The 27,478-nt window shown below is 63.4% G+C and overlaps 5 protein-coding genes across 11 annotated transcripts; 4 read left to right on the top strand and 1 right to left on the bottom strand.

Annotated features, from left to right (window-relative positions):
• Positions 1-644: 644 nt before the first annotated feature.
• Positions 645-8,374, bottom strand: FAM110A (family with sequence similarity 110 member A). 5 transcript variants are annotated; one of them, XM_085520456.1, is made up of 2 exons: positions 8,245-8,374; positions 645-2,358 (listed from the first exon to the last, which is right to left on the bottom strand). In XM_085520456.1, exon 2 carries the CDS (start codon positions 2,330-2,332, stop codon positions 1,334-1,336), a length of 999 nt encoding a protein of 332 aa, XP_085376582.1. In that variant the 5' UTR covers positions 2,333-2,358; positions 8,245-8,374; the 3' UTR covers positions 645-1,333. The 5 variants fall into 5 exon arrangements, with proteins under 5 accessions (XP_085376582.1, XP_032304451.2, XP_085376583.1 ...); XM_032448560.2 differs by lacking the exon at positions 8,245-8,374 and adding an exon at positions 4,061-4,305; XM_085520457.1 differs by lacking the exon at positions 8,245-8,374 and adding an exon at positions 4,039-4,180.
• On the top strand, positions 7,979-10,812 carry SLC52A3 (solute carrier family 52 member 3). Of its 3 annotated transcripts, none has more exons than XM_085520459.1 (5): positions 7,979-8,038; positions 8,351-8,502; positions 9,087-10,138; positions 10,353-10,476; positions 10,551-10,812. In XM_085520459.1, exons 3-5 carry the CDS (start codon positions 9,111-9,113, stop codon positions 10,761-10,763), a joined length of 1,365 nt encoding a protein of 454 aa, XP_085376585.1. In that variant the 5' UTR covers positions 7,979-8,038; positions 8,351-8,502; positions 9,087-9,110; the 3' UTR covers positions 10,764-10,812. The 3 variants fall into 3 exon arrangements, with proteins under 3 accessions (XP_085376585.1, XP_085376586.1, XP_015737434.1); XM_085520460.1 differs by having other exon boundaries at positions 7,979-8,121; XM_015881948.2 differs by having other exon boundaries at positions 7,979-8,160.
• A 3,441-nt stretch (positions 10,813-14,253) lies between these two features.
• SCRT2 (scratch family transcriptional repressor 2) lies at positions 14,254-18,320 on the top strand. Its single transcript, XM_015881985.3, has 2 exons — positions 14,254-14,564; positions 16,476-18,320. The coding sequence occupies exons 1-2, from the start codon at positions 14,441-14,443 to the stop codon at positions 17,180-17,182; spliced, it is 831 nt and encodes a 276-aa protein (XP_015737471.2). The 5' UTR covers positions 14,254-14,440; the 3' UTR covers positions 17,183-18,320.
• A 733-nt stretch (positions 18,321-19,053) lies between these two features.
• SRXN1 (sulfiredoxin 1) lies at positions 19,054-20,533 on the top strand. The gene is made up of 2 exons (XM_015882001.3): positions 19,054-19,455; positions 19,731-20,533. The coding sequence occupies exons 1-2, from the start codon at positions 19,192-19,194 to the stop codon at positions 19,932-19,934; spliced, it is 468 nt and encodes a 155-aa protein (XP_015737487.1). The 5' UTR covers positions 19,054-19,191; the 3' UTR covers positions 19,935-20,533.
• Positions 20,534-24,263: 3,730 nt separating this feature from the next.
• On the top strand, positions 24,264-26,728 carry TCF15 (transcription factor 15). Its single transcript, XM_015882111.3, has 2 exons — positions 24,264-24,846; positions 26,302-26,728. The coding sequence occupies exons 1-2, from the start codon at positions 24,370-24,372 to the stop codon at positions 26,374-26,376; spliced, it is 552 nt and encodes a 183-aa protein (XP_015737597.1). The 5' UTR covers positions 24,264-24,369; the 3' UTR covers positions 26,377-26,728.
• Positions 26,729-27,478: the final 750 nt, after the last annotated feature.

Genomic DNA, 27,478 nt, shown 5'->3' with positions numbered 1-27,478 from the left:
TTGAAGCCCAATGGGTCCTGCACAACAGGGATGGGGTGCAAACAGCAGATCTGTGCCCCATGGGGGGAGCACTGGGTGCAGGCATTAGTAGCCTGGGTGCCACCTTCCCCAGCAGCCCAGGTGATCACAGTTTGCAGCAGCATCATGGAGTGCTTTGCTTTTCCCCTTGCAAGGACCAGGGGGCTGCAGGAGCCAACACCCAGCTGTGATAGTGCAGCACACGGCGCTTTCATCTTCAAAGCACTCCCTGCATTATCTTTCATCCTCAAACCTCCCCAGTGCCTGGGAGGTCTCTGCTATCTCCTCCTCATCTCACAGCCCCGGGATGCGGCCAAGCTTTGGGGTGCTTTGCTGGAGCAGGCGCAGAGCAGAGCCCAGCAGCGTGCTTGGCACAGTGCTGGGGAGGTACAGAGGGGAATCCTGCCGGGACCTGCCAGGAGCAAACTCTCTTCCTGCTGCATCTACCAGGCCTCACGCTGGCACAGCATGGAACCACATGGAACCACATGGCACAGCACCTATGCTCTTCAACACCCATTGGGATGCAATGCTCATCATGTTGTTGAGTTTGGCAGAGAAGAGGTTCTTGGGGGCCTGCCCCGGCTCATTCCCCACCACATCCGAAGACAACACCACACAGAGCATCCAAAGCACTGAAATTTAATAAAACTGACTGCATTACCGTCGCTTTTGTTTTTTACAGTTGAAACATGAGGAAAAACAGTAGGAAGATATGGATAGAACCTTCTTCATAAATAAGAGGGCACGTTGTGCCCGGGGTTTTCTCACTGGCATACAAAAAGGGGGATACAAACACACGCACACACAGACACAGGCTTGAGCTTCTCCAAGGAGATCTCGGGTTTATCCTCCCTGCAGAGCACCCAAACCCTTTAGATGCTCAGCACTCTGATGGGGACCACCAGGATTGTCCCCTTCTGCTCAAGCTGCAGGGACACAGAGCCTCAGCTCCTGGCCACTGAGAGGAGACCCCAGTGCTAATGCAAACCCCCGAGCTGGGACCCCAAAGGAGGTACCATGCACCTGCAGCCCGGCCAGCAGCACGCTGCCAGGTGGAACTGCATCCCCTATGGGCTCAGGGGTACTGAGATGCTGGTGGGGGTCCTGCAGAGCTGAGTCCATCAGGAAGCGAGGAGCTCGCCAGGAGGACACACAGCATCCATGCTCTGCAGCTGCAGCAGGGGGGGAAGGGGTGTGAGGCACAGCGGGCTCAGTTCAGGGACCCGGGATGGCCCCACTGCCCTCCTGGGGGGCACGGGATGGTGCTTCCACCCCACCCGGCATCAGCACCGCACGCAGCCGAGCAGTCTGGCTACACGTTGGAGACCTGCTGGGTCTCTCGGGCCTGGCGCAGCCCATACAGCCACTTGATGACACGGGCGTTGCGCTCCACCACCGAGATGCCGTAGGGCATACGCTCCGCAGGGCGACCCTCCGGCGTGGCCGTGCTGCGGGGGGAGCGGCCGCCCTCCGAGCTGGCCGTGCTGACGCTGTGAAACTTGATGGACACGATGTCAGAGCTGGCACGGGCAAAACGCTCGGCCCCCATGTCCTGCAGCTCCTCGGGGTCGAGCCCGCAGTAGTTGAAGAATCGCTCCAGGTCGGCGGTGGCCCTGGAGAAGCGGTCGCTCAGGTCGGACTTGGAGCGGTGCAGCAGGGTTTGCCGACGGGCGCTCTCGGGGCGGTTGGGTGAGCTCAGAGCTGGCGCTGCGGGTGTCGTGCATGGGGAGGGTGATGACAACACCCGTATTCCCGGCACGGCGGGAGGCAGAGCCCCGCAGGGCCGCACGTCCACCCTGCGCACCGCCACAGTGCCGGGGGGTCTGGGTGCGGAGGAGCCCCCCGGCGCCTTGCCGACACTGCCGGAGCTCAGCACCTCCGCTGCTCCGTGCCGCTCCCCGCCCCGCGGACTCTCTGCTTTGGGGCTGTCGCAGCCGCTGATGAGGTGGTTGAGGATCTCCAGGTTGAGCGATGTCTTGGCCCTGCCCGCTGCTGAGCGCGGTCCCGGCGTCGTCTTGCGGCTGGGGGTGAGCATGGAGCGGCGCACGCCCGGCACGAAGAGCGGCTGCTTGAGCAGGGGAGGCTTCACCGGCTCCTGCCTGGTGCTGGCGACCTGCTGGCTCTTCACGTACTTGGCCTTGTCGGCCTCCAACCTCTCCACGGCGCTGGGTTTTCGGGCAGCCGGTTCAGCTCGCCGTCGGAAATACTCGGGTCCCTTGTTGAGGATGCGGATGGGCATGGCCGAGGTGAACGGGGTCCTCACCGCCATCCCTTTCATGGCATCGCCGGCGTGCAGCGCCTCGACCGGCATCGTGCGGGCGGCAGCGGGGCCACGCGCTGCGGGGGAGGGGACCGCAATGAGGGGCGGTGGCAGGGGACGGCGGTGACAACCCCCTGCCCGCACCCCGTCCCCGCAGACGGGCGGACAAAGGGCCGAGCGGGGCGTGCAGCGCCGCGCTGTCTGAGCTGGCTGCTCCGGGCTTCCTATTTCAAGGCAGGGACCACGCCTCCGGCTGCGGCTCCGAAACGAAACGCGGCCAATCCGCGGTGCAAGCCCGCTTCAAACGGCAGCACGGCCAATGGGGCCGCGGGGACGGCACCCCGACACTGGGGTGAGGGGAGCCCCACCAAGGGCTGCAGCCCCACAGCGATGCCCGACCCACTCTGCCTGACCCACTCACCCACCAGCTCTATGCGTTGGGATGTCAGGCCCTGCTCCCTGCAGCCCCCATGGTGCTCTCCCGCCTGCAGTGCACCCCCATCCTCTTCCTTCGCAGAGCAAAAAGGAGAATCCAGCTGGCCTGCCTGCCCCGATGGTCCCCTGCCATTTGAGGTGCCGCTATTACTCCTGCACACCCCTCTCCCACTGTGGGCCACCGTAAAGCACCTGGGGGATCCCAGCCGTGTTTCCTCAGCCCTCGTTCTCCAGCAGCCAGGAACCCCGGCTCCTTTGGGGCTCTGCCAAGCACAGCAAGCACCCGCCCGCCCCAACGGTCGCACAACGGCAGCAGCCCGCCCACAGAGAGGCTCAAAGCGGCCCCGACCCCACTGCCAGCAGCAGCCGGGGGCTGCCACCCAACAACCCCCTCCTGAGCTGCTCTGAGAAGCCCCCATGGTCCCCGTCTCCCCCAGTTTGGGGCTGTACCACTCACCCGACCAGGCGGTGCTCCAGCACTGGAATCACAGCAGCTGCCCAGCGCAGCCCCCCCAGCCCCTCAGTGCCCAGCTTAGGGCACAAGGGAGCCCACCGGTGGGCACGGCACGGCCCCGCTTCCTCTCTCCCGGTGAGCTGCCGCCACCTGCGGCCATTCACCCACCTCCTTGCTCAACTTCCTGGGTACAGCCCACAACACGGCATCGGCTGCAGGCGCTGAGCTGGGAACGGGGCAGTGCAGGGCACCGGTGTCCCCGCCAGGCAAGGACGGGGTAGGCAGGGCCCCATCACATCATCTGTGCCCTGTGCTCAGGGGCAATGAAGCATGGAGGGAAGGTGCTCAAGGGCGAGCAATGCTGCAGCCTCCAGTGTGGGAAATCACCGTCAGCCTCCCAAGGCCCTGCGTCACCCAGCCCTGATGGAGAGGGGACACGAGGGCCTGACTCACTCAGTTATCGGTGCTTTCCAGTGGTGTGGGGGCATCTACCAGTGTTGTGCAGCACCTGAGCTCAGCACTCTGCCAGCAGCCACTGCCATGCATGGGGAGGCTTCCATAGAGAGCATCTGCTGAGCACAGGGATGCGGGGTGCAGAGCCCCCTAGTAGCCAGCAGTGCTCGGGGGGGGCTCCTGTCCCTGTCAGCAAGGACAGCACAACCTGCTGCTCTGCATTCCTATGGATGGAGAGCTGCCAGCCTGGCATGGCTGCCCCAACCCACTCTGAGCTGTCCTCCCACAGCCCCAAAAGCAAAGTGGCATTATCAGCTGACCCGAGTGGAGCACAGCAGCCCAGGCTCCGCAGCTGGCACTCAACATGCCATGCCCAGCCACAGTGACCCAGCACCCACCTCCACCACCTACCCACCTCTGCCCTGTGCTGTAGGAACCTCCCTGGCCTGGCTCAGCTGCTGCGTCGCTGCTCCCTGTGCTCGTCCCACAGTGTCCTGGTCGTCCCGTGCCCTCTGCCTCCCCTGCTCCCTGCAGTGCAGCTGGTTTCAGGGTGCTGGAGCAGGTCTGTGCACAGCAGGGCGGCTCACGGCTCCATCTGAGTCATTGCTGGTTGAAGACGCCCTCCGAGGCAGCCCAGCACTCAGATGGGATTGAAAACACCTCTCCTTGCCAACGTGTGTGCACAGGCACAGGGCTTTTCCCCACACCAGGCTGCACTTTAATTGTGGCTGCGTCACCATGCGTGGCCGTGGCCGGTGACGTCCTGCTGTGGGTCTGAGCTCAGCCGGCAGCTCCGGTCGGGCAGCGTGGATGTACCCACAGCTCTGTCAGTGGGGATGGAAAAGCACAGCTGTGGTGGTACAGCTGGAGCACCACATACTGTGGGTGCCAGATCAACCTTGGCCATCCCCTGCCCTCACTGGGACAAGGAGCAGAGCCTTCTCAAAGCCTTCCCAAGGGGACAGGTCCATTGCACACCCGCCAGCCCTCAGTGTTCCTGCAGTCCCAAAGTCCAAAATGCTCCTGTGCTTGAAATAAAGCAGCCCAAGCAATGGCACAGGGTGAGGTGACAGAGCAGAACAAGGTCACTGAGTGAGGCTGCAGCCCGCACACAGCCCAGCTCCTGGGGCAGGAGCAAATACAGCACACACAATCCACACAATCAGAGCTCAGGGATAACAGCGCGTTTTTCAAACTGTTCTTGGAAGTGAGACAAGGAGCTGGTGGGGGAGCAGGGCTGGGTGAACACAAACAGCCCCAGCTCAGAGCCATCCTGCACTTGGGCGATGCTTCCAGCACGAGGTGGACCTACACGATGGCTACAGCTGGAAAAACACTGCCCGGTGATGCAGAACCACGGGGCATCTGCCCGCTGAGGGTGGCCAGGCTGTGTACCCCCATGGCAGGGGATCGGTGCAGGGTGCAGCTGGAGCTGCCCAGGCACGTCAACTGCTTGTGCTCATCAGGGCGTTGCAGCCTCACCCTCCCCGGGAGCACCCAGGGATGGTTTTGGGGAGGGCAGCCCAATGCAGGAGCACGCCCTGAGCACCCGGTTCAGCACCCCGGGGTGGATGGGCTCTGGGGCTGGCTCTGTGCTCACCTCCCACGGGTGCTCAGGGCTGGATCCCTGCACGTGCAGCTTCCAGGACCCCCCAGGAGTGAAATGAAGCTAGGGAAGTGTAAAGGAAAAACAGCTTGGAGGCCAAATGCTCCCTGTAAGTATTGGGTGGGGAGGGCTGGGGGTGCCTGGCATCGCACCACAGGGCTGCAGCTCTATGGCACAAGGTCCAGCCCAGAGGTGTTGGCTCACCTCAGCCCTCCCCAGTGCTGGCAGCTTCCATAAGACCTTCCTCCTGCCACCATGCTGGTTTTGGTGGGCACTAATTCCAGGCTTCAGTCACCACCACTCACCCAGACAATGCTGCAGATAGATTTGGAGCTGGGAAATGCCTCTGCCCTGACCCAGGAGAGCCACTGCCCACTCTCTGACTCAGTTTCCCTGATGCTGAATGGCTGTTGTGGGGCACAGGGAGCTCCTTAGAGACCACAAGGATGATTGAGGGGTGCTCTCACGGGCACAGCCTCAGCTCATGCCCACTGTTTGGATGCTGCCCATGCCCATCCCTCCATGTATATCCCTCCATGCGCATCCTTGCACACAGCAGCCTTGCTCAGGGCCAGAGCTGCACTGATCCCGGGTGCAGGGGATCCAACAGATGGGGACGTGCCGGGTGTGAGGGCTTTGTCTGAGCAGCAGCGGCTGCACTCGGACCCGCAGATGGTGGAAGGGCGGCTGTGCTGGGGCCAGGGCCGTGGCCGCAGCCATGCGAGCGCAGTGCCCTGGGGATGCGGCCCCTTTTGTTGGGCTCTCACCTCTGGCAGAGGCCCCTTCCCCAGGCGCCCCTCGCCAGCTTTCAACTTTCAACTTGACCTGCTCCATTCACATGGAAATGGGATGCAAATGGTGATGGGGAGCTGTGAGGAGGAGGAGAATGGAAGGGGAGGAAGGGGCCATGGGCAGCGACCCGCTGTTGGTCCCCACTTTCTGGCTGGGCTCCCCAGCCTGCATAACAGGGCCCCCTCCAGTGGGACAGCTGGGGTCCCACTGGTGGGTTGTGCTCCTTACTGGTGATCCTCATCATGAGAAGGGCCTGCGGAATGAGGGATGGAGCCCCGCTCTCATCACCTGCATCTCCCCACCCAAGAGGCCCTGCTGCATCCTCACCCATGCTGGACATGGCCTTGCATTTGGGGACACGGGAGGGGCTGGTTCCTGGTGGGCCATTCTCCTGCCTGATCCCAGCACAGTCCCATGGCCCGGGACCGCTCGTTGACCAAATGTTGCCATCTGCCTTGGGGCCTTTGCTCGCATCTGCCGGGGTGCAGAGGGGCCGGGGCTCAGCTGCCGTGCGGTGCAGCACGGGGTGGGGGGCAGCCCCCCCTGCACGGCAGGCAGCACGTGTCAGCTGGGCTGGGGCAAGAAGCGTGCAGCAGCACTCAGTCCTGTGCCCATCAACCCTTTGTGCCCCCCGGCCCCTGTGCCACAGCCAATTAGTCCTGGATTCGGGCTCCTTTGTGCTGCAGGATGAACAAGGCACAGCCGCTGTCCCCTTGCTGCCCCCATCCCCATGGGGAGCAAGAGGCTCAGCTGTATCAGCCCCCGGTGCCTCCTAGCAACACAGGGCACTCAGATGCAGAAACACCACCGCTCCTGGTGCATGGGCTGGCTGCAGGGCACAGGCAGGGCAATAAGGGACAGGCAGGGCATTGCACGAGGCAGCACATCGCAGCCCGCTCTCCCAGCGACACCCAGTGGGTGCTGGGGGAAGAGCTGCTGATGGGGAAACTGGGTGCTGGGATGAGACCACGCCAGGCTGTGCTGCAACAAGGCCCAGCTGGATCTGCCCCCTGCAGCCCCTCCCAGCATCACACCTACCAGCTCAAGGCACAGTTGGGTGCTTGGTCACATCTCACCGTGCACCCTGTGCTGGCTGAGCAGGGCTGGAGGAGTGTATGTGCACGATGCACACCTGCAGGAACAGCCACATCTCAGCCACATTCAGTGCTCCCAAGGCACACAGCCCTGCAGCCATCCATCCCACACAGCACTGCACGCTGACATTTGCACCCTCAAGGTGCAGCCTGATATAGGTGGCACACGGATCTTTTGAGGACAAGGGCAAAGTCCGTGTGTCACAGCCAGGAATAAATGCCGGCACTCGGCCAAGACAGGGTGTGCAGGTTTAGCAACAGCACTGCACAGAGCACCTGGCATTGCAGCCAGGCAGCAGCAGGCTGGGGCTGACCCTGCTGGTACGTGGGGACAGGAGGGGCTGGGCTGGGCTGGGCTGGGGGTTGAGGGGGGGACTTTGTGCACTAGGGCTGAGTTTGGGGTGTTGAGGCCCCTCAGCCAGCACCTGGGGCTGAGGTGGGGGGTGTGGGGGGGACTATAGGACCCTGTATCTCTGCTCCTGGGTGTGTTGGGGAGGGGAGGCAGGAATGGGGTGGGAGGGGGGTGGGTTCCCGAGCCCCTCCAGCTGTTCCTTATGGAATGGGATCACAATGGGATGGCTGCAGTCACTCTGCCCCCCAGCCATGCACAATGATATGGGAATTCCCTTAGGAAGAAGACCCCCCCCCAACCCCCCCCCTCCAAAACCCACAGCCCGTTCATTGTTATTGTCATTATGACTCTATCTCATCCCACCCCACTCCAACAGCTCCATATAACACAAATACCCCCCACCCCCCAACAAGGACCTGCCGGGACCCCCCAGCGGCACGGCACGAGGTCACGTGACCCCTCCCGGTTCCCCCCGCCCCGGTGTTTTTTGGGGGGGCGGTCACGTGTCCGTGTGACGTCACGGCCCGGTATCCCGGTCCGGCGGTACCGCGTGTCCGCCCCGCTCAGCGCAGTGAGTTCCGGACCGGGAGCTGCCCCGCCGCTCAGCCCGGCTCCGACCCGGTTCCTGTTTCCTCCCTCCTCCCTTTCCGCTCCGTAATAACAACCACTCCGCACACCTCCCTCCGCCATGAGGTCATATAAAGGCCGGCTCCGGCCCCATAAGCGCTGCCTTCCTCGGGTCACCCACCCCGCAGCCCGTCCCCGTTTATCCCTTACCCCCATCCGCGGGGCCGTGCGGGTCCCCCCTGCTCTGTGCTCGGGGCGGGCAGTGGCGGTGCGGGGCTGAGTCAGCCCGCAGGTATGAGCCGGGCTTTGTTCGCAGGTGGAGCCGCGGGACCTTCCTGCCCCACCGGCCCGGAGCTGGGCTGCAGTCAGCGGGAGGACAACAGCGGCTGGGAGCTGCCTGCGGATGCGGAGGGAAGGGAGAGACCAAGGGTACCGGGAGAGAGGCTGCATAGGAATCACAGCCCACAGGTGAGAGGCAACAGTGGCTGTGCCAAGCCATGCTGGGCCATGCTGAGCTGGGCTGGGCCATGCTGTGCCATGCTGTGCTGTGCCGAGCCATGCTGGGCCATGCTGAGCTATTCTGTGCCCTGCTGTGCTGTACTGGGCCATGCTTTGCCCTGCTGTGCTGTGCCCTGCTGTGCTATGCTGTGCTGTGCTGGACCATGCTAGACCATACTAAGCCATGCCATGCTGTACCAGGCTATGCTAGGCCTTTTCATGTCCTGCCAGGCTGTACTAGTCCATGCTATGGCTGTGTTAGGCCATACAGGCAGTGCCGTGCTAAGCTTGCTCAGCTCTAGCACACTGCTCCGTTCCAGTCTCTGTGCCCAAGCAGGGTGGGTGCCTCAGGCAGAGCAGGGCACCCTGTGGGGCACTGAGGGGTCCCTGTGGTGGCATAAGGCCTCATGCTGCTTGCTAGGCTATGCCACTCTGCCCATCCTGGGTGCTGCAGGAGAAGCAGCTGGGGCTGCCTGTAGGAGAGGGGATATAAGCAGCATTTGTGGGGGCTTGGGGTACAGAGCTCCACCTCTGAATGAAGCTTCTCCCCACAGCACGGCGGCAGCCAGCCCTGAGCCATGGCGCTGCTCACTCACCTTCTCGCCTGTGTCTTTGGCACGGGCTCCTGGGTGGCCATCAACGGGCTGTGGGTCGAGCTGCCACTGCTGGTGAGTGTGCTGCCGGAGCAGTGGGACCTGCCCTCCTACATCACCATCATCATCCAGATGGCCAACATTGGGCCGCTCTTCGTCACCCTCATGCACCGCTTCTGGCCTGGCTCGTTGAAGGAGGTGGTCGTGATCTATGTGGTTGTGTCTGTGGGCATCGTGGCCTGCTTGCTGCTGGCCTTCCTCTGGGACTACACATCCCCCATCGCAGGGACCACTCACAGCACTGCATTCCTGATCCTCACCTTCTTCTTGTCCTTGGTTGACTGCACTTCCTCTGTCACCTTCCTGCCCTTCATGATGCAGCTGCAGGCCCAATACCTCACCACCTTCTTCATAGGTGAAGGACTCAGCGGGTTGATCCCTGCTCTCATTGCCCTGGGCCAGGGCTCCGGCATCTCCAGCTGTGCCAATGTCAGCCAGGTGGTCAACATCACCTCCGACAACGAGACCATGGAGGGCACTGTCTTCCAGATGGAGACCCGCTACCTCCCAGCACGCTTCTCTACCTTCATCTTCTTCCTCCTCATGGCTGCCATGATGGTGGCCTGCTTGGTGGCTTTCTTCTTCCTGACCAGGCAGCCCAAGGTCTGGGAGCTCTCACAGCAGCAGTTGTGTCCCAGCACCATCATACTGAACTCCTTTGACCAGATCCTTGAGGATGGCGGTGGCACGGCACGAGGCGAAGGCTACTCATGCCCAAAGAGCACCAAGGGGCCCATGGAGACCCACCCGGAGAAGGTCTCCTATTCTGTGGCCAAGCTTGCCTTCATCTACCTCCTTATCACATGGGTGAGCTCTCTGACAAATGGGGTCCTGCCATCTGTGCAGTCCTACTCTTGCCTGCCGTATGGCAACACCGCATATCACCTCTCGGCCACGCTCAGCTCCATGGCCAACCCTCTCGCCTGCATCGTGGCCATGGTCCTGCCCAGCAGGTAGGTATGGGGGACCTAAAACAGCCCTATTTTGGGGTGCTGGGTGAGAGTCCCAGGCAGCTGGGTGTCCTCAGGCTCTAGCAGCAGAGACACCCAGGAAGGGCAATGGGGCCAGTGTGGAGCCTGCTCACTGGGCAGCCCACACCATGGGGCTGTGTCTCACTCTGTGCTGGGGTGACAGCGCTGCCTGGTATCACCTTCCTGTCCCTTGCAGGTCCCTGGCCCTACTGGGTGCCCTCAGCCTTGCAGGCACAGGCTTCGGCGCCTACAACATGGCCATAGCAGTGATGAGCCCATGTCCCCTCCTACAGCATTCCCAGTGGGGTGACGCCATCATCGTAAGTCTTTGGGTCCCTCAACCCTCGGGAAGGGTCTCAAGGTCCCCACTGACCGCTCTCTCCTGTGCCACCAGATCCTCTCTTGGGTGCTCTTCACCGGAACGCTCTCCTACGTGAAGGTGATGGCCGGGGTCATCCTGCGGAGCCGCAGTCACAGTGCACTGGTGTGGTATGGGGCACTGGAGCAGCTGGGATCCCTGCTGGGCGCCCTGCTCATGTTCCCTCTCGTCAACATTTATGGCTTCTTCCAATCTGCCGACTACTGCAGCTTGCAGTGCCCGCTATGAGCACAGTGTTCCTCTTGCGTTCAAACAAATAGAAGGAGTTTGCTCAGCACTTTGGCCTGTGCCCAGACCTGCTGCTTTCCACCTCGTCCCGCTGCACCACAGCATCCCTGGTTCATGCTCTCGTTGCTGTTCTCATTCCTGTGCTCATGCCATAGTGGAGAGCAACGGCTGCCCAGGAACAAGGGGGGCTGCAGCCATCTTCAGAGTGTGGAGACAAAGGTCCCCCCTGGAAAACCAGCAGCAGAAGGGTATGCAGGCCCAGTGGGATGAGGGTAACCTTCCCAGGGAGCCCTACATGGGGCTCTGACAATGTTTTCTGCCTTGCACCCCACTCAGTCTGGCTGTACTGGGAGTGGTTGGGGGCACAGAGCTGCAGCACAGCCTCATGCCCACAGCCCTCCCGTGCACAGCAGCACAAGGCTGTCACACGGCATGGGGTGGCAGAACTGTGCCACCTGGTACCCGGCTGCACCTTGGCTGTGCCAACAGGGGGTCCGGGGGGGTCTGGGGGGAAGCGTCAGCCCCCAGGCTGAGCAGCACTTGGTTGCTGCACGCGCCTGCGCCCCTTCCCCGGGGCACGAGGCAGCCGGGCCTTTGTCCCCGGCTCTTTGTCTGGCAATCTGCTCCCCTCGGGAGCAGCAGCGACAGACCCGCTCTGCTGTGCCTTAACGACGCGGAGCCGAGCAGCCCCCGGCCCCGGCTGCGCCCCGGCCGCCTGCGGGAAGGACGCGGCTGGAATTGCTAATCGCCCACCGCCCCGCACGGGTCCCACGGCCTGGGCTCAGCACCACGCATCCCCCGTGTGCAGGGGGAGTGTGGGGAGAGGGGCAGAGCTGGGCGCTGAGGGGCAGCGGTGGATATGGGGGCACCGTGGGGGCCTGTCCCATCCCAAGAGCAGGATGCATCCCACGTTCCATGCAATGAGACTGTGAGCCAAAGGGATGCAGCCCTCCATCCCCCACACCCCACATAGGGATGCTCCTGCCCATCCCAGACACACAGGTCCCCAAAGACCCTCGCATTGCACGCCCCCACCGACCCCTCCCTCTCCAGCACGGCACTGGGGAACAATCGGCTGTGAGCCCTGCGAGCGAGCAGGAATTATTTCCATACAGCTGCTCGGGAAGGCAGGGATGGGGATGCAGCCATCACCCAACTGCGCTCCGGGAGAACGCCCGGGCCTTTCTTCTGGCTCTCCCCCTCCCCGCCGTGGTGGGGGCAGGTTTGGGGGGGGCCAGCCGTGCTGCAGTCAGCAATATTAGCACAGCTCCGCAGGACTGATTGCAGGTTATTAACATACATTATCTCAGTCCCCTGCCTCTGAAAGGAGCCAGTTCCTATTCCCCCTCTCCCAGCCCTCCCTCCCCCTGTCTTTTACACTTAATTACCTCCCTTATTACACCACAGCCTGGAGAGAGAAAAAATCACAGGGCAGCGGGCAGGCAGGCAAGCTCGGCCCAACTAGGGCGTAAGTAATCGCCCGTTCTGCAAACGTGCCTTCAAGAAAAGTGATCACACACACACAGATAAATAAATAAAGGAGCGCGGGGCTGGGAGCCGGAGGCCCAGGGATGGAGGAGATGCTGGGGCCGACCCTAAGGCTGCACCTTGGGGAGAGGTGACCTTGGACTTGGACTGACGTCAGGGCTGCGGTGCAGGGCCAGATGGGGTTTGTGCCGTGGCTCCAGTGAGTGCTGCCGGGGGGAGTGAGCCCCAGTGCTGTGGGGAGAGCCCCAGTCTGGGAACAGGAGTAGGGTGGGCTGTAGGGTGCCCCTGGGATGAGAGCTATGGGATGCTGTGGGCTATGGGTACCCAGGGCTATAGAATGAGCTGGGCTGTGGGATGCGATGGGACATGGGGTGCCTGGGGCTATGGGGTGTCCTAGACTACAGGATGCTGTGGGTACTCCAGTCTATAGGGTGTCCTGGGTTATGGGATGCTATAGAACATGGGGTAACTCAGGTTAGGGGATGTCCTGGGCTGTGGGGTGCTGTGGAACATGGGATACCCTTGGTTATGGGATGCCACACAAAGCAGTGAGTGTATGCTCGCTGGCCCCACACAAACGCAGAGCAGAGATGCTCCCAGCACAGATAAAGGAGCACATGTGCCACAGGCAGCAATAGGATCAGGGTGACACCATGGGGTGCTGCTCTTGTCCCCTGCGTGTGACACTGTGTGCCCAGCCAAAGGGCACCATCAGGACCCTACAATGAACACCAGTGGTGGACCTTGGGTTGCTCAGGGCTGAGTGCTGCAGTGCCCTCAGTGCAGCACAGGGCTCAGGGACAGCATGGCCTTTCCCAAGCTGCTCACAGATGAGTGGGATGCTCACGGTGTAACAGAGGGAGCACCAGCTTCCAGGGCACTGCAGAGCAAGGCAAGGCTGGCTGAGATTCTCAAGCTGGTAGCAGGGCAGGGGCTCATAGGAAGCAGGTTCTTTGTGCTGGGTCCCACATCTCACCGTGCCCTACAAGCCCTTTGTCACCTCCAGCTGGCACAGGGGCTTGCTCCAGAGCTCCCTGCTGCAGCTCCCAGCTCATTTTGCAGGGCACTGGCTGTGCAGTGGGAGCAGTGATGGGCAGCAGAAACACTCCAGCCAGGTCCCCACTGTCACCTGCCAGCTGCAAGGACAGCCAGCTTGGGACCACGGCCTGCCTGCAAGAAGGGCCTCATCTTGTTCCGGGGGGGGGCCTGGGGGGAGCAGCATGAGCGGCTGTGCCGCGTGCTCAGTGCAGGAAAGGGAGGAGGGGGAGTGGGGGCTCCGGGAGGGAACAATGCACCGCCACGAGCCCAGCTATTGTTGTGGGCTGCGAAGGTCATGGGACTTCCCCCGGGACAGGGATAGGGATAGGGACATGGGAAAAGGGCAGAAGGTGGGGAAAGGGACAAGGGAAGAGGGATGATGACAGAGGAAAGGGGCAGCGGGAAGGGACTGGGGAAGGGCCAGATGGGACAGGGAAGAGGGGCTGGGAACGGGGAGCAGGAATGGGGATGGAGAACAAGGGAAGGAACAAGAGAAAAATAAAGGGGTCATCCGAAAGGGACAGGAGACAGAGATAAAGACAACGGAGAGGGACATGGAACGGGGTTAGGAAGAAAAAACAGGGATGGAGATAAGGGATGAGAACCGGGACAGAGAATAGGAACAGCGACAGCGCCTGGACCCCCGCCCCGTCATTCTCAGCCCCGGGGGCTGGCGGCAGGGAGACAAAGGCAGCAGGAGGCAGCACAACCCCCAGCCCCCCCGTCCCCCCCCCCGCCCCATGTCCCCGCATGTCCCCATTGTCCGCGGTTGGGGGGTGGGACAGAGGGAAGCAGGGAGCGAGGACCCAACACTGCCACGACGCTCCGGGGGGCTCCGGGGGCTCGGGGAGGGGGGGCTCGGGGCGCGGCCGGGCGGAGCGACCCCCTCCCCCTCGCCGCCTGCCTTCCTCCCCCTCCTCCTCCTCCTCCCCCTTCTCCTCTCCTCCTCCTCCTCCTCAGCCTCCTCTCCTCCTCCTCCCCGCCGCCCGCCCCTCGCACTCCGCTCCCCGCTCCTCGCAGCCCGCAACACCGGCCCGGAGCGCAGCGCGGGGCCGGGGGCCGCCCCGGGCCGGGCCAGTGCCGGTACCGGGGCCGGTGGCGGTGCCGGTGCCGGAGCTGTCCAGTGCTGAAGGCTCCGGCCCGGCCCCGCCATGCCCCGCTCCTTCCTGGTGAAGAAGCTGAAGGCGGACGCGTTCCCTCTCGCCGGGGCCCCCGCGCCCCCCTACGCCCCCCTGGAGCCCCCCTACGCGCTGCCCGGCCCCGCTGCCGGAGATGGTGAGTGCGGGGCGGGGGGCTCCGGGGAAAGCCCCCCCCACACCCCATTGTGTGCGCCCGACGGGGCAGCCGGGGGGTACGGGGGTACTGCGGGAGCGAGGCCGGGGGGATCGGGGAGGGCAGGAAGAGGGCGACGAGGGGTTCCCAACGCTGCGTCCCGCGGGTCCCGTCCTTGTTCGCCTTTGTGGGTCCCCCCCCCCCATCCCCCTCCCCAGCGCCGCCAACCCCTGCGAAGTTGGTCCTTGGGGACGCGGTGACAGCGGTAGCGCAGGGGATGGAATCACGGCGGACCCCGCTCTCCCCGCGGTTGGGGGCAGCGAGGAGGGCTCCTTCCAGCTCAAGTTTTGGGGGGCAAGAAGCAGCCGGGAGCGGGGAGGGGGGGTGGGGGGGCCGGGCTGCTCGCTGTGCCTGCGGCTTTCATTGTTCGCAGCCCCGCTCCCCTCCGACAGCTCCGCGCGCTGCTGTCACCTCCCTGGGCACAATGAGGGGGGTGGGGGCAGCCCCCTCCCTGGCACTGGGAGAGGTACGAAGGGTGGGCAGGGGGGTGGCGGGGCCCCCAGGTCACCGAGCTTCGGGGTGACACCGGGCCGGGCTCTGTGCGGGTCACCTGTGCTCAGCAGAGACCCCCGACGGGGAGAGCGGGGGGGTGTGTGCCATGGAAGGGGACGGCGATGGGGTCGTTTTTCGCAGGTCACGGTTCGGCTGCTCCTGGAGCCGTAGGTTGTGCTGGGTGCAGAGATGGGCCCGATCCAGCCCCATGCAGCCAACGCTGCTCTGCGTGTCCTCATTTCTGCCGCACAACACACGGGCAGGGGGCAATGCCCAAGCAAACCCGGGGGTCCCTTTCTCCTCCCCACCCCACAGGGAGCAGCAGCTGATGGGGGAGGGATGCACTGCAGCTGGGCAGAAGCTGCCGACGCTGCTCTCCTGGAAATAACCTTGCTGCATGCTTGGAGGCAGCGTGAGAAATTGCTGAGCAGAGCGCTTTCTGCACAGCCCGTGCGACCGCACTGTCAGCACAGCGCGGGCAGCGGGGGGGGCTGCACCATGCCCCAGCCTCACAGACCCCTCCCCACAGCAACGCAGGGACCCCCCCAGCCTCGATGGAACAAAGCGTAGGGGCCCCACAGCTGCAGCTCGCTCCAGGTGGCCCAGATAAGGGGATCCCAAAGGTGGGAGAGGGGCTGCATTTAGGGGTTGTTTGTGGGGTGCGGTGTGCGTACTGCCCCACAGCCATGCATCAGTGTCAGTGAGCGTGGCAGTGTGATGAGCCCCCCAACAGCCCTCACCATCGCCACCAGCAGCGGGGATGAGTCTTCTGGAGCAGCTGGCAAGGGCCATTGTGCACAAAGCAGGTGACTGCCAGGACCAGCGTAGGGCAGCCTGGGCGGCCACGTGTCCCACTGTGTGCCCCGAGCTGCTGGCCCAGCTGGGAGGCGCTGGGAGCATGCAGTGCAGTGACCATCGTGTGCTGGCAGCAGAGAGATGGAGACACTTATGGCATTGCTCTGGAGCAGGTCAAGAGTCAATTACCCAAAGCCATGAGCAGATCTGCATCAGTGTCACGTAGAGTGATGCTGCCAGCATGGCCCTGAGCCCACTCCGCTACTGGGGCCTATGGGTCCCTGTCCTCAGTGTGAGCCCAATGCCCCCAGTGCCACCAGTGCCACGATCCTGGGGGAGATGGGGTCACCTCTCCGAGCCCTTTTGTGCTCACCTCTGCCCTCTCACCCCATTCCTAGAAACAGGGAGGCAGGGATAGGAGCAGAGCCCACCACCTCTGCATCCCATTGGGCCACAACGCAGGGCAGGCTCATCCCTTGTGCAAGGACAGTGACCTCTGGGTATTTTCAGCTCAGTGCTGGGCAGAGCCCAACCCAGAGGAGGATGACCCACGTGTCGTCCCTACAGGGTACCTGCAGCACTGCCTGGCTCCCGCCGGCTACAACCCCGACAAGAAGCAGGGGCTGCCGCCGGCACCACCAGACCCGGCCTACGCTCCCAGCCAAGAGGAGTACAGCGATCCCGAGAGCCCCCAGTCCACCTTCTCCGCCCGCTACTTCAATGGGGAGGCGGCGGTGACGGACAGCTACTCCATGGACGCCTTCTTCATCACCGACGGGCGCTCACGTCGACGCGGGGAGAGCCAACGCCGCGGCAGCCATCGCCACTCCTGCCCTGAGTGCGGCAAGACCTACGCCACCTCCTCCAACCTCAGCCGCCACAAGCAGACCCACCGCAGCCTGGACAGCAAGATGGCCAGGAAATGCCCGACCTGTGGCAAGGCGTACGTCTCCATGCCCGCCTTGGCCATGCACGTCCTCACCCACAACCTCAAGCACAAGTGCGACGTCTGCGGCAAAGCCTTCAGCCGGCCCTGGCTGCTGCAGGGCCACATGCGTTCGCACACCGGGGAGAAGCCCTTTGGCTGCTCTCACTGTGGGAAGGCCTTCGCCGACCGCTCCAACCTGCGCGCCCACATGCAGACCCACTCCGCCTTCAAGCACTACAAGTGCAAGCAGTGCGAGAAGACCTTCGCCCTCAAGTCGTACCTCAACAAGCACTACGAGTCCGCCTGCTTCAAGGGCTCCGAACACAGCTGTGCAATAGGGAACTAGTCCCCGTGCCCCCCTTCCCCCTGCCCCCACCGCAGCCCCCCACCACCTCCACCCCTCCCCATCCTGATGCCAGCTGCCGCTATGGGGCTGGAGGATGCTTCCCACATCTCCCACACCCCTAAATACAAAGGAGCCCCCGGCCCCTAGGAAGGGCTGGACGCAGTCCCCGCAGCCAGGCAGGTCTCTCTGCAGGGACTGCCCCGGGAGCATCGCCTGCACCCGGGTCAGACCTTCCCCAGCTCTTGATGCTCACCCTTATTTATTTAATTTATTCCTATTATTTATTTAGAGCTGCTGCTTCTCCTCCCAGGAACCGCCGGGGAGAAAAGACACTCACCCGGTCCGTAACAAGGACAGCACCACGGGGCGAAGAGCCAGGCAGGACTGACGGACCCCTCCCTCCCCGCTGCCCCCTCCCACATGGGCACAGCCCCTGGGGCAGAACCCAGACCCGAGCCCTCAGCCCCTATTGGGCTGCTCCCATCCCCTCTCCCCCCTGGCCCAACCCCAGGCCCCTCTGCCCTCCCCCCTCGCACACCCCGGGAAGGGGGTCAGTGGTGCTGCAGATCCCGGGTGAGTCTATTGAATTGATGCTCTTATTTATATTATTTATTCCTTCTGCTTTTCACTATTTATTTGCCAAGATCGGAGGCGGATCGCCGTGCCGGGGACACAGCCACGGGGACACAGATGGGGACACAGCCCCCAAGAGACACAACCCCACACCGCCAGGTCCCGCTCTGCTCCCTGCACTGGGACGAAGCAGCGATTCTATGCAACCCCCGTCCCGCAGCGAGCCGCTCCTACCTCGGGCCTCGGCACGCAGGGGCTCAGCCCGGCTCTCTCTTTGCAGTCTTCCTGCTCCGTCTTCCTCCCACCGCAGTCTTCCTCCCGTCGTGCCCGTGGCTCCCAGGGTCGCTTTGAGCCCCGTGGGCAACCCGAGCTGCAGCGCCTCGGGGCTGCCCCGTGTGTTATACTGTACATAGAGGATAACCACAGCAATAATTTTTTCCGTGCATGATCGCTTTTCTTTTTCTGCCAGGTTTTGTATTGGACAGGCCGCGGTAAGAGGAGAACCGACCGCCCGCAGTATTACTTGTAATGCAATTCAGGGATATAAAAGGGACTTCTGCCACTACCAGGTGTGTCTCGGGCTGTTTGTGCACATGGTGATGGGTGGGCAGCAGGTGCTCAGTGTGCATCCTCAAAGGGCAGCAGTGGCAGCAAACAAACCCCAATAGCAGCACTGCACCCCAATAGCAGCACTGCACCCCAGGAATGGCCCTGCATCCCACTTGCAGAGCCTTACCCCGCTTGCAAGAAGCACCAGGGGGAGCAGCAGCAGCAGAGCTGAAAGCAAAGCAAAGAGTCCCAGCAGTGGGGTGGGGATACTGGGGTTTTCCCATTTGGGATCACTGGGTGTTGTATCCCGAATCCACCAATGGGGCTGTGCTGTCCTTCCTCATCCTCACCGTCACCAGTGAAGGGCGGAGGGGTCACCCAGCGCTGCGTGGGTCGCGACCCAGGGTCAGCACTGGGGATAGAGAACCGTGCAGCTGGGGGTGTACAGGAGTCAGGGCCGGGGTGTGGGGGACTCGGAACAGGGTTAGGGTTGGGGGGGACCCAAACTCTTCCCCAGAACCTCTCCACCACTGGGGACAATGATTCCAAGAAATAACCCAGAAATATCCCAGAACATCCACCCCAGCCGGGAGCCGGACCCGGTGACCTCTGTTCCTTCTCATCCGGGATATCCCACAGCTCCACGAAGACAGACCCACGACTAAAGCCCCCCCCGGCTCCTCCTTCTCCCTCCTCCCATGCGTGTCCCCCCCCCACCCTCCGCTCTATCCGTGTCGATTCCACGCAGCCCCATGCGATGACCCCCCTCTGACCCTCAGCGCACAGACCCCGGGCTGCTCAGCGCCCCAACCCCGACGGCACCGCCGCCCCCGGGGCGCGGATCCAACCCCTTCCGCGGTTTCACCGTGACGCTGCAAAGAGCGGCGATGGCGGCGGGCGGAGGGCGGGCGGCGCTGCGGGGAGCGGCGCTGTGCGGGGCGGGGGGAGGCGGTGCGGGGCGCGGAGCGGCGGAGAGGAGACCGGAGGTGGCGGAGGTGGCCATGGCCGAGCAAGAGGGGAACGGTGACACCGGGAGTATCCACACGCAGCACATTGCCGCCGTACACAACGTGCCCATCAGCGTCCTCATCCGGCCCATCCCCTCCGTGCTGGAGCCGGAAAAAGTGCGGAGTTTGGTGCGGACCCTGCAGGTGGGTGAGGGGGCAGGGAGGGGGGGGAGGGTGTGGAGACGGATGTATCGGGGGGTCCGGGGTGCCGGGGGGGTCACAGGTGCCGGCAGTGCGTGGGGTCGGGGATGCCGGGTTCTATGAGGCGCGGAGGGTTCGGGGGTGCCGAAGGGACCCGGGGTACCGGGAGGTTCGGGGGGTCGGGCCGCCCCGGTTCGGGGGTGCCGGGGCCCTGCCGAGGAAGCGCGCAGCACCGTGTCTCTCTCCATCCTTCTCTCCTTCGCCCCCTCTCCCTCCAGGAGGACCCCGAGCGTGTCCCCCCCATCGACGTGCTATGGATCAAGGGCAGTCAGGGCGGGGACTACTTCTACTCCTTCGGGGGGTGTCACCGCTACGCGGCGCACCGGGAGCTGAACCGGGACACCATCCCCGCCAAGATCATCCCGTCCACGATCAGCGACCTCCGCACCTACCTGGGCTCCTCCACGCCCGAACTGCGCTGAGACGGACCCCCCCGGCCCAGGGCTGACCTGGGCACCTCGCTCGTCCCCGGCGCTGCGGTTGGGTTGGGTCGCTGGGGGGGGGTCCCGGTGCCGGTGGGTGTCACTCGCGGCCGGGAGGTGGCGACCGTGTGCCGCGGGAACGGGGCGGGGAGGGACCGGACCGGGACATCGCGAACCGAGAACCGGGAACTGCCCGAACCGGGACATCTCGAACCAGGACACTGTGAACCAGGATATCTCCAAAGTGGGACGTCTGCGAACCGGTGCAGCACCGAACCGGGCACAGCTGAGCCGGAGCATCTCAGAATCAGGAGGGATTGGGTCGAGCTGGGGCATGTGGAACTGGGACAAGACAAAGCCAAACCCAGGCACCACCGAACCAGGGCACCGCCGAACTGGGACACACACAAACCAGGACGATCCTGTACCGAGGCAAACACCAACCCCAACCTTCCCCCAACCACTCCAGGCTCACCCCGAGCTGTGCCTGCCCCAGAGCTGCCTGCTCCATCCTCAGGTGCATCCCACAGCCCCTTCTCAATAGGGTTGTCTCCAGGGGACACCCACTGCTGCTCTGGGAATAAAGGTGACCAAACCCCCTGGTCCGTGTGCTGGTGCTGGGTGTGGGAGAAGCAGTGAGATGGACACAGAGACGTGTGGGATGGGGATGGATGCTGTGCTGGTACCCAGTGCTGTGCCAGCAGACAGGCACTGTGCTGGGAGTTGGATGCTCAGATGGAGACAAGTGTGGGGTCAGTCCATGCTGCTGTGGGGTTGTTTCTACTCTGCTTCTGAGTGCAGTTGCATCATGCTGCGATGCTGTCAGCTCTGCAAACGCCACGTCTTCACCCCATGTGCAAGCTGGAAAAACCACACTGAGCATCCCACAGCTATCCGGCATCCCTCAGAGGCAGGAACCGGGGAGGGGAAAGGCCACTGACTCACCCCATTGCATCGTGAGTCAGCAGCAGGACTGGGACAGGAACCGTGTCCGGACACTCTGCCTGCTGGCCACAATCCATGCCAGCTGGATCCTGTCCTTCAAGGGCAGGAATGGGCCAGGGCTGGGAGCTGGGAGGAGGGCACGGGCAGCTCCGTAGGGGTTTGCAGCCATCCCATTGCACAGCACGGTGCTGCCGGCTGCTCGGGGCACACTTGGCCTCTACTGTGTTTCCGCAGGAAGGGCTGGCTGGGCTGGGGGCTGCCCGGGCAGGGGCTGGGGGTGTGCACTGCTGGGCTGCATGCGTCGCATCAAAGCTGCCTCCGCCGAGAGGAAACCCTGCAAGCGTGCACAGAGAGAGCAGCCCTGCTGCACGGCTCCCTCATGGGCCGTAAATTGCTGCGAAGAATTGTGGCGTGCTAAAAAGTTTCCTCTCCATTGAGTGCGGGGGGAGGGAGGAGGTGGCAGCTCCTTCTGCAACACGGATCACACCGCACATAGAAATGGGACCCTGGAGCAGGGAGGGGGTTTTGCTCAGCTCCAGCGTGGGGATCTCTCCAGGGCTCTGCACGCCCTGTGTTCATGGGGGGGGGGGACACACTCAGTATTAGGTCAGTGCCATGCCAGGAGTGCTCCCAGCTCCCGACTGGCATGGGGATGAGCCTTGCCAAAGCCAGCCATCCCTGAGTCTGTCCATCCATCCGTCCATCCATCCCTCCACCTGTCTCCCTTCCCTCTGCCTGACCTGCAGGGTCTCCGGTGTCGTCGGCTGACAGCCGATCTCAGCTGCCTCCAATCCATTCGTTCCAGGCCAGGAACAAAGGCGCTTTGTGGGCTCCCTCCCGCTCTGTCTCGGCTGGCTGGGAGGGTCTCAGCTCCGGAACTGGGACAGACTTCCCCGCACGACAGCCGTGTAATGCCTTCCAGACCGGCCCACAGGTATAGCCCCTGTAAGGGGCCCGAGAACCCCGCAATGCCCCGGGCACAGCCACCGGCACAGGGACCTGCCAGAACTGCTGCCATCAGCCCCATCCCAGCATCCCCATCCCACTGTCCCCACCCCAGTCACTCAGGTACAGACCAGAGGCAGCTGATGATAGCACAAGTCTCCCCAAGTAGAGTCAGCATCCCCTTGGCTTGCAGGAGGAGTGGGATGGGATGGAGTGAAATGGGATAGGCCGATGTGGCATGGAATGGCATGAGGTGGTACAGGATGAGTCAGGTCAGGCTAGCACTGCTTTGCCCAGCCCCAGGCAGGGTCAGCTCTTTGTCCTGGCAGCCACATGCTCTGCACAGCCATGGGATCTGGAATCCATTTGCCTCGCAAGAAGAGGTGTTTTCCCAGCAGGACTGTAGCAGCACAGAGTGGCAGGGAGCAGATCCGGCCCCCTGTGCCATCTGCTCTCTGTTTATTTTCTTACACTTAAGTATCACCTCTCAGATAAATGCTCTCCAGAGTGGGAGGGCAGGGGGCATTTCCCAGCGCACGGGGGGAAAACCCAGCCCTGGGGGCTGCCAGTCCCCCATTGTAGACCTTCTTTGGGCTGCTCTCAGCTGTGGCACACAGCATGCCATGCATGGAGGGTACACGTTCTGTCCTGCACACTGGCTGGGCAGCACAGGAAAGCCAGGCAGCTGCTTCACATCCCCGTGCTTCAGCAGCATCCGCTGCTCCCCGCAGCCCCCCACTGCACATGTGCACACACACATGCACATGCAGGCACACCAGCACCCCATGTATGGCAGTACCCCCAGGCATACCATGCACCCCCATGCAGCCCAGCAGTGTTGGGAGCCCAGGGCTCCCCCCGCTTGTCCCCGTCAGCTGGTGGCCATGTGTGGCGGCTGCACCTGAGTACACAGCCCTCGCCATCCGTCTTGCTGCCTGTCAGTGCTGGGGCTGGGGGCCCCAGCTTGCACCCAGCGGGGTGCACAGGGGCTGCCTTCCCCCTGCCCCCCTGCAGCAGCCCCCTGCAGCAGCCCCCTTTGCAGGAAGCCGTGTCCCCCTGAGGACCATCCACTGCTCCATTGGCTGCAGGCACCTGCCTGCTCCTTGCACCTCATGCCCAGGGTCTGCCTGTCTCCAGCTGTGCTGTTCAGGGGACCATTTGCAGAAGATGAATTCTGGTCTGTGTCCCAAAGAGTTGGGGGTTGGGGGGACTCACAGTCCGCAGTTCAGTGAAGGGCTGTGGACATGGAGCTGACAAGGGAAATGTATTTGTGTATATTCAGAAGCCCAAAGCAGCCCCCAGCCCCACAGGCTGCACACTTCCAACCCCACAGTTCCCTGACGCGGCCCTCACCCCCCTGCAGTGTGATTTACAGGCTCTGCACAGGAGGACAAATGGTGAAGGCAAACAGGGTCAGGGCCCCGCAGCAAGGGGCAGGGGGGCCTTTTGCTCCTGGAGGGACTCATGGTCCTGTTACACATGAGGATGGCCCCAGGAGGGACATGGTGACGTGCCATCCCATGTATCTGTGCCCCAGGGCCCAGCCAGCTGCCCTGCCCTGGGTTGTGCAGTGTGTGCGTTGTGCCCACAGACACCATTCCAAGCCCCCAGCACATCCCCTTTTTGCCCCCATTGCACTGTGTACTCATTGCCCCTGTGTTCTCCCTGAGCACAGGGTCGGGGAGGCAACCACTACTGCTCAGGGACAGCAGCCCTCAGGACACTGCAGCTCTGCAGCTCCAGGGCTCAGCTCTGCAGGAAGGGACTTGGATTTTCCACTGCTGGCACACACCTCCCTCCAGCAGAGGAAGCGCTGCTGGCAGCCTGGCAGCGCCTTGTTGTGGTGTCAGGACCAATGTTTACATCCTCATCCTGCCCCGTGGCAGCACGCAGGGTGCCAGCCCTGTGCACAAGGGGCTTCAGGGCTCAGTCTGTCCACCCCTGCCCCAGCAAGGCAGCACATCCCCCGGCCAAGCGCTGCTCTCCCCTCCATGGCATAAATGTGGTGCCAGCCCTCCAAGTGCCACCCCTCTCCCTGCCCCATCCCATTCCCTGCGCCCCTCATGCCACTCAGTGCGACCTACTGGTGGCTGAAGCCACACAGGGCTGAGGACATACTGGGGACACTGCGTGTGGCAGCTCTCTGGGGGCTGTGGCACTCCCTATGGCCTGGTCATCAGTCCATGCCACGGTTTGGTACAACAGGCGGCACAACCGGGTCGTGTCACCATGCACCCACAAGGCACCCTTTGCTTGGGGCCACGCATCGGAGCGCAGCCAGGCCAGCAGCCAGCTGCGGGGGGAATCGTGATTTACACGGCCGGGCTGGGGCTGGCCGCTGGCCGCCTGCCTGGCCCCGAGCTGGGGGCCGGCTGGGGGTGGGCTCCAACACCAGCCCCTCCCCGGCCGTATAAATCACGATTCCCCCCGCAGCCGTCCGTCCCAGCCCCGCTCGGACGCAGGAGCGGAGCGGCAGCGGCGTGTTAGCGGGGAAAGGCTGCCCGCAGCCCGAGGGCTGCCCGCAGCGGGGCGGGGGGCTCCGGCCATGGCTTTCACCATGCTACGTCCCATGGCTGCCCGCGTGCTCTACCCCGACATCGGCATGCTGTCGGAGGACGAGGAGAACCGCAGCGAGAGCGACACGTCGGACCAGTCGTACGGCTGCTGCGAGGGAGCGGAGGCACGGCGCAAGGTGCCCAGGAAAACGGGGCCCATGGTGATGGTGAAGCAGCGGCAGGCGGCCAATGCGAGAGAGAGGGATCGGACCCAGAGCGTCAACACCGCCTTCACGGCCCTGCGGACCCTCATCCCCACCGAACCCGTGGATCGGAAGCTGTCCAAGATCGAAACGCTGCGCCTGGCCTCCAGCTACATCTCGCACCTGGCCAACGTGCTGCTGCTGGGCGAGGGCTGCGAGGACGGGCAGCCCTGCTTCAGTGCCATCTACGGGGCCAAGGGCGATCTGGACAGCAAACAGCCTCGCAGCATCTGCACCTTCTGCCTCAGCAACCAGCGGAAAGGGGTGAGTTGGGGGGCAGGGTCGGCACATCCCTGGGATCGGGAGTTGGGGAGGATCGGCTCGTCCCTGTGAGCTGCTCCACACGGGCTCCAGCTCTGGCCCCCGCTGGAGGCTTTGGCAGCTCCCGGCCAAATGCTGCTCGGAGCTGCACGCCCACAGTCCTGCTGGCGTCAGAGGGCCGGGCTGCTCCCCCACGTCCATCCAGGCTGGGTGTCTCGGGGGGTTACAGTCACCCCAGGGCTGGGGCACGTGGCTGTGCCAAGAGGGAGCGCGGAGCAAGCAGGCTGGCCCCATCCCCATCCCATCCCTTGTCCCCATCCCTTGTCCCCATCCCTTGTCCCCATCCCTTGTCCCCATCCCTTGTCCCCATCCCTTGTCCCCATCCCATCGCCATCCCATCCCCATGACCCCGTTCCCACGCCCCATGAGCCTCCCACAGTTGCAGCAGCAGGAGGATGGCCCCATGCAGCATGGTGCCAGATGGGGACTGGTGGTAGCACAGGGCTGGAGGCTGCAGAGTGACCCTAGAGTGGGTGAGGGGCACAGTCTCCATGCTGGGCCCATCCCACCAGCCATGCTGATGTGCCCCTGTATCAGGATATAGGAACAGTGACCACCTACTGTTGCCAAGCCCTGGGGCTGCCAGACCTGTCCCAATCCCTTTGAGACCCATCACTGTCACCATCCAAGCAGAGGCTGCGGAGCATTTTTCAGCCCTCAGTGTCTCTTTGGGTTTCTGCTGCCCCATTTTTAATTGCTCTTCCCACTTCTGTCCCCACCCCACTGCTGACTGGCCAAACTCTGCACCCCTTCCCAGCCCCTCCTGAGTGTCCCCCTGCCCCAGTCCTTGACAGAGCTATCCCAGCTGAGACCTGCAATGGCCAGGAGCCCTCATGGCACTGGGACCTTGGGGGCAAGGATAAGAGCTGGGCTGGGGCCCCTCTGCACCTTCTGGCTCTGGGGCTGAGCTGGAAGTGGGCTGTCCTGGGCTGGAAATGGGCTGGAAATTGAATGTACTGGGCTGGGTTGGGCTGGAAATGGGCTGGAAATGGGCTGGGCAGGAACTAGGCTTGGCTGGAAATGGGCTGTACTGGGCTATGCTGGGCCAAGCTGGGCTCTGATGGGATGCACTGGGTTATACTGGGTTGGGCTGGGCTGGTTGCACCGAGCATTGTCTGTGTCCAAGCCCCTTGTCCCTAGTCAGGGCTATGCTGGGGCTGTGTCCCTGTAACATGGACATGAAGACCCAGGCTACCAACCCAGCAGCACCATGTATGAATACATGCATTGATCCCTCCTGGGCAGCACTGAACCATCCTTGCCACTTTGGCACCCCAAAGGCCATTCAAGTGCAGTTCCTCCACACTCACCCTGATGGTGCCACACACTCCTGTGTCCCCAAGGCCATTCCCACTGGGACACCCAGCACCCCGCAGCTCTCCCCTCCTCTCTCCACAGGGCGGCCGCAGGGACCTCGGGGGCAACTGCCTGAAGGTGAGGGGGGTGACCCCACTGCGGGTGGCACGGAGATGAACCGGGGCCACCAGCTTCTGCAGGAGAACAGCAGCAGAGCCTGTCACAGCCAGCCCCAGAGACCGCAGCGGGAGGGAGGGAGCTGCCCGCCAGCCGCAGGCGATGGGGCACAGCAGGGCCGTGGGCTGGCACCGCACCGACACCAGCACCGGCACCAGCACCGCGGCGAGAGGACGCTACTGGGGCTGGGAGGAGGGGTCCCGCACCCCTGGGATGGTCCAGTGGGGTGGGCTGGGATGAGCAGCCCGCACATGGCCGGCGTCGATGAGCTCGGGGGGGGGATGGCGACGCAGCCCCGCAGGCGCTGTTGGTGCACGTGCAGCCACTTGGAAAATAAACCTTATTTTTCTGATGGGTGGGTGCCTGCCTGCTGCTCCCACCACGTGGCATGGGATCCTCAACATGCCGTGTCCCAATGTCCCTGTGCCTCTGTGCCATGCTCAGGTCCCAACCACGACACTGCCTGCTCTCCCTAAGAGCGTGAGACCCCATGCACACATGTCCCCGTGTCCCTAAGCAGGCAGCTGTGCTCCCAAGACAATCTGGGCTAAGGAGAGCTTCAAGCTATGCAATAGGACACACGGGATGTATGGGACATATGGGACACATTTGGGTGCTCATGCAGTGCATTGGGGTTCATCTCTGTTTCTGCATCTTTTTCATGGCCTGGGATGCTGTGACCACTGTGACTCCCACTGTTGCCACCACAGCTGCCACTGTCGCTATGCATGGCCATGCTTTATAGGACTTAAGATGCAGGGTCAGGCGGGGACGTGGGGGTTCCCAGCCCGGCCCCCCTGCTTACTGCAGGGAGCTGAGCCTGGGAAAGGTGCCGGGCTTGGGGGCGCGCAGCTCCCAGGGGCTCCTGCATCCCATGGAGCTGAAACAGCTGTGGATGCAGCAGCCTGGGGTTGTTGGTGTGCCCCCCCTCAGGGCCCTGGGCTGAACCTGCAGGGGTTCTGCAGGGCGAGAGCCCATTGCAGGAGGGGAGCACGAGGTCCTGGTGCCATCCTCTCACCCACCCTGGGGATGAGGCAATGGTGGGACCCCTTGGCCCCCCGTGTGGCCAGGCCATGCTGGCCCCCAGCCCCCCTTTCCCTCG

This window comes from Coturnix japonica, chromosome 19 (genome assembly GCF_054131305.1).
Source record: "Coturnix japonica strain WE chromosome 19, WE-NBRP24, whole genome shotgun sequence".
Lineage (NCBI taxonomy): Eukaryota > Metazoa > Chordata > Aves > Galliformes > Phasianidae > Coturnix > Coturnix japonica.
This window is presented reverse-complemented; position numbering and strand designations above follow the sequence as displayed.